Genomic DNA, 5,780 nt, shown 5'->3' on the forward strand with positions numbered 1-5,780 from the left:
AAATTAATAATGATTGCACAAGTATATATTGTTTTATTGTTATCAGTACAGTGTATTTAATGTGCAGCCGTGAGAAATTTTGAGGAACAAACTTGGGATCTTCTGAGATGTATATGATTACTTGATCGGCTACATAAGCATTTTCTCCCCCTTTTCCTTTTTTTGATTGGTTTGGTGCTGCCAACTCCTAGCCAGTACTATCCACCAAGAGTTTTATTAATTAACTTAATTTGCAGTTTACCGGCCCAAAAAAAAAATTGCAGTTTAGAGTTTTAGACATAATTTAAAAAGGGTGCTATATACTTGGTGGAAAGAAATTAAGCAAATTGTAATATTGATTTTCCTCAGTCATTAATTGTAGCAAAGATATATATGCATACTTGTAAACTTACATTTCCTGAGTGCGACTGTGTGTGTGTGTGTGTGTGTGTGAGAGAGAGAGAGAGAGAGAGAGAGAGAGAGAGAGAGAGAATGAAAATATTACAAGAACTTGGTTTAACATAGACGTATTAGGAGCCATATTACATGAAGAAATAGTAAGAACAGAAAGAAGAAAATTAAGAACATAGGCTACCTAGCTAGCTTCCGATCGAATGCAATTTTTTTTAATTAAGTTCTTAATTATGACTTGTAAATTAAGCTCCATGCCATAAACGATTAAACCAAGGTGGTCACTCACTCAATCAGTGGGAGGAGGAGTCATTTTCCTCAATTTCAGAGGCTGCCTCATCTTCTTCTTCTTCTTCTTCTTCTTCAAAACAGTCAATGCCATAAGCTGCGTGGCCTTCTCCAAAAGCCTTGATATGGTCCTTGAGAGACCTCTTGTGCTTGAAATCAGAGCCACAAGTGCAATACCAAAGCTTCCCACAATTCTTCTCATGGGTTCTCCAATCACCTCTCACTGCAAAGGCCTTCCCACATTTTCTGCACATGAAGGGTTTGATGCCATGTTTTCTCTTGTAATGGGTTTGGAGGGTTCTGAAGTCTTTGAGAGGCTTTGACCTTGGGTGGTCAATGTTGTTTCTGCAACCTGAGGCACAGCAATAGCATGGGAGTCTAAGCATGGCTGTGGGTTGGGTTCCCCTTAGAGACTCTGGCCCTTTTCTGTACTGAGATCCATGCCCCCACATATGCATCTACATATATAATGTACTAATTAATTTAAACACTAGTTTTTATATAATTTGGTCACTCACACACACAATTATATATAGGACATCAAGGGAAGAGAACTTTAACATCTAACTTTTCATTTGATCATATAATAAAACCCATGAGCATGAAGAAATTCAAAGGAAGCATTCATTTAACAAAAGTTGGACTTGTGGGTGGTTTTTTTTTTGGTTGAAACTTGTGGGTGTCCTTTTAATTGATTCTTTTAAAGTTTCTTTGAATATAGAATTTGTAATTTATGCTTTTCTAAAACAAACATGGGTCAAGGCCAGGGTTTGAACATGAAAAGATAAAGCAATTATATGTTATGGCTTAGAAAGTTGGAATTTAAATTTTTTTGTATTTTTGGGTATAATTTTTCCAAATATTCTAGTACCAGGTGTTTGTTGCTGTAATATGTATGCATGATATATGGTCAATCTATAGACGACTAGAACAGAAGAAAAAGGAGAGACCATACACATGGAGATTCAAAATGAGTAGTTGAAAAGGATTGGTTTTGAGCATATACAGATCTTTTATGTCATGTATATTTTGCTCAGGGTTTGATGAAGATCACCTCAGGCCAGGAAGAACTTGGGATATCTTCGTTGTTACACACACACACACACACACACCTGCCACTGTGATGTGTGATATGGTAGTACACAAACTTCAAGGTGCAAAAAGCACAATTGCTGTGTAGTTCAATCACATAAAGAGGGGTGCACTGCGCGCTCATCATAATTGTTTCGATTCTGGTCAGTTTTGGACCAGCAGGAGTTGATTTAATATTCTTATTTTTTAAATCCCAAAACCCACAAATCATGCAAAAAGATAAAAAGGAGTGCTGGACCTGCTGGTAATATAAAGTGTCAAACTGGCAATATACAAAAGAAAAAGAAAAATTAATGTTTTAAAGTAGCAACAAGAAAAGGGAAACCCTAATAATAAGGACCCATATACTACTCTTTAATTTCCTCTCACAACTGAGCAGTCAAGCTAGAGAAGATGTGTACAAACATAGATAAGAATGGATTTTCAATTTCTCAGAAACATTAAAAAGATCAAATACCAGAAACAGAAAGTGAGACTTTTTTTTTTTTTTTTTTTCATTTTCCCCTTTAATTTGCCTCTCAAGCTAGCTATCTCAGAATTAATCATGGTTGACTCCACATATGAAAGCTAATATATAAGTACCTGCATGTTATTGTATCTGTTGAAGGTCTTGAAGCAAAGAGGGCATGAGAACTGAGTTGGACCAATTAGAATTTGAGAAGGAGTAGGGATCCAATACTGGCCCTTGTTGAGTGATCTGTTTGAGGCATACCCAGTTGAAGCTGCAGCAACAGCAGTAGTCACATGATCTTCTTTATCTGATGAGATCTCTGGGGAGGAGAGCCTTGAGATTAAATCATGACCAGCAAAGCTATGGCTTGGAAGTCCTAAATGCAAAGCCACAGTAACAGTTTCATCATTCTGATCATCAGCTGCATGATGATGATGATGATGATCAGCTGATTCTTCGATGTGGTCTTTATGATGATGATGATGTCTTGTAGGGCTTTGACTGAGGAGGGGAAGGGCTTCTTTTAGAGGAGGAGAGGGAGGTGATATTATTGATGATGATGATGATGAAGATTGGTGGTGGTGATTATTGAAAAAGCTCTTATCAAAATTGTTCATGTTCATATTATTGTAGTCATGATAGCTATAAGGATGATGAACATGATGCAAATTATATGGATTAGAAGAAGGTAAGGAGGAAGAGAAGTGGTGGACAGTGTTGAGATTGAACCAACCATTGAAGTAATTAGAGTAGGGATCTGTCATGGTGTGATATGACTATATGAGAGAGAGAGAGAGAGGTAGAGAGAATGGATATTGTGCTGGTGGGCATATATACAAGGGGGGGGGGGGAGAGAGAGGGAGAGAGAGGACCAGGAGTTAATAAGGTGGAGGACATAGAGATAGATAGAGATAGACAGAGAGAGTGGAGTGGTACTGGAGAACGATTGAACAAAATCACCATAAAAGAGAGGTGTGACCGTGTGAGGGTGAACAAGCAGGGTTAAAGAAATGTCAAAAGTCAAGGTTGATAAAGCAACCCAACTGAGTAAAAAGGAGGGACGAGAAATCACTTCTGAGGTGTGACTAAACAGTGACACAAATATGCTACCTAAAGTCTAAAGATGAGAGAGAGATGTGAGAGAATTAATCAGAGATAATCTTGGGACTTGAAAGGACAAGTTACTTATTGAACACTGTGTACAAACGGTATACAATATATTATCTGTATATAATATTCATTGACGACTCATTAAATTTGTTTTTCGTCTCAACAATTTTGTTTATCAAAATTATATATTAGTTTTCATTTAATCAAAATATTAAATATATTTATTTCTAATTAGGGTAAATTATATTTTTCTTTATGTATTTTGGTCCGAAATCACATTTAACCTTTTTTGTTTAAATTTTATCAATTTGATCATTCTATTTTATGTCAAACCTTATCACAATTTTGAAAGATTCTCTTATGAACTTTCTAAAATTAATTTCAATTTTCATGTTTATTAATTTGCAAAAATAATTGAGACTCACAAATTTGGATTTGAACTTTAAGTATGACATTTCTTTAAATTCTTATTTGAAAATTAAATCCAAATATACAAACATAATTATCAGTTATTATGGAATAAAATTTGTTGCGAGTTTAAACAAGTTATTAGTTTTAATTTTTTTTTTTATTTTAAGTGTAGAATGTCTTAAAATTGTGAACGACATAAAATAAAATGACTAAATTAGTTAAATTTAAATTACAATGACCAAATGTGATGTCGATCAAAACAAAGAAGTGCTTTATCTTTATAACTATAAAGATACCGACATACAGTAATATGTATATACATATATAATATATTAGTGAATAAATTTGATACATATTAATAACTTAGCATGCACTAGTATATTATAAAACTAGAGGATAAGAAGAAAAATAACCTCAGCATTCACCATCCCAAGAGTGATTTTGAAGGATGAAAAGGAAGAAGGCAAAGACAAAGTTTTTTTTTTTGGTCAAAAGGAAAAGACAAAGTTTGTAATTAAGATTGGAGGTTGTCCGGTTGTCCCCCAAAATCCCATTGAGGAGAGAGAGAGAGAGAGAGAGAGAGAGAGAGAGAGAGAGAGAGAGTGTGTGTGTGTGTGTGGTGTAGAGTGTAGAGTGTACAACCATGCATATATACAGACACCGGAGCACAGTGGGATTGTAATTTTTTATCTTAATTAATTTAATTAGTATTTTATGATACAATATAAGTATATACATTTATTTAAATTTGTCTTTGGGAAACAAATAGTTTGGATCCAATTCCAACCCAACCCAGCATTTGCGTCGGTGGGCGCGCCATGTCCTCCCTACGACAACAGAGATCAGAGATATTGTCTTCATCTCATCTCACTGTATATATGTTTCTTTCAGCCTTTAATTGGTTTACAACTTTACATGCAGCGCCATGTACTGTTGTACATGTACAACAACAACGTTACTGTTTCACTTAGCTCATCTCTCTCTCTCTCTCTCTCTCTCTCTCTCTCTCTCTCTCTCTCTCTCATCTCTTCAATTGCCTGGGTTGGCTGATCTGCCAGGTATATATATATATATATATTAATTCTTTTCCTAATGCATATTTATATGCTAGTCAACAGAATTTATTTGTCTACGTATAGAGCTTACTTGTTCATAAAATAATACATAAAATAATACGGCTGTATACATGTTAAATGTCTTACTTATTAGTTAGAAATAAATAAATAGAATTATGATATGTCAAGAGAGTTAGATTTCTTCTAACCAAAAAAATATGCATACACTAACCAAGGATTAATTTAGGAATATCCCTTGTTTTTCTTTTGTTACTGTATAATCCCTAGCTTGTTTTCATTGTAAGGGAAAATTGAATCAAATATATGCAAGTATATATTAGCCATCGAACAAAGTGATGCAAAATGCATACCCTTTGCACCACACTGGATCAAGTGAGTCTGTCTTTGTAGATAAGATGTTTGCAAACTACAATAATATACACGTGATGCAATGATGCATGGTTTTTCATATAAGGAACCAAATGCTATATATTCAACATGGATTGCTTTGGACGTTGTAATACTTGGATATAGATCGAGACATGCATAAATATACAAATTGAACTTGTGGTGGACAATGTTATTGGGAAAACAACTATTGCAGCTCGGGTAATTAAGTTCGTTATATAGCCATGACAATATTGGATGATGTCTCATTTCAATGATGAAACACAACATATATATACGTATATATGTATGCTCAATTACGCCATATTTATTGTAAACTAAATTTGGTCATTGATACACTCTTGCTTGAATTAGTCATAAAATTGATAGTGTTAGGATGGATTTAAATTAAAATCGGATATCTTTAGAGACCTATACAAGTTAAAGCCTTATTATAAAGTTATACATAAATGTGCTTAATTAAGTCCAATCCTTTGAAATTTCTGGATAAAAATGTTTAATGTCTAGATTGAAAACAACAATCAGAGTGGCTCGGCTCTGATAGAGTAGCTTCTAATTCTATTTAATACACCCAC

General features: G+C 34.3%; 1 protein-coding gene across 1 annotated transcript; it reads right to left on the reverse strand.

Annotated features, from left to right (window-relative positions):
* Positions 1–469: 469 nt before the first annotated feature.
* LOC147296129 (zinc finger protein WIP6-like) lies at positions 470–2,997 on the reverse strand. The gene is made up of 2 exons (XM_086252190.1): positions 2,353–2,997; positions 470–1,136 (listed from the first exon to the last, which is right to left on the reverse strand). Exons 1-2 carry the CDS (start codon positions 2,983–2,985, stop codon positions 684–686), a joined length of 1,086 nt encoding a protein of 361 aa, XP_086108316.1. The 5' UTR covers positions 2,986–2,997; the 3' UTR covers positions 470–683.
* Between the last annotated feature and the right edge of the window lie 2,783 nt (positions 2,998–5,780).

This window comes from Dryas octopetala, chromosome 1, assembly GCF_963921425.1.
Source record: "Dryas octopetala chromosome 1, drDryOcto1.1, whole genome shotgun sequence".
Lineage (NCBI taxonomy): Eukaryota > Viridiplantae > Streptophyta > Magnoliopsida > Rosales > Rosaceae > Dryas > Dryas octopetala.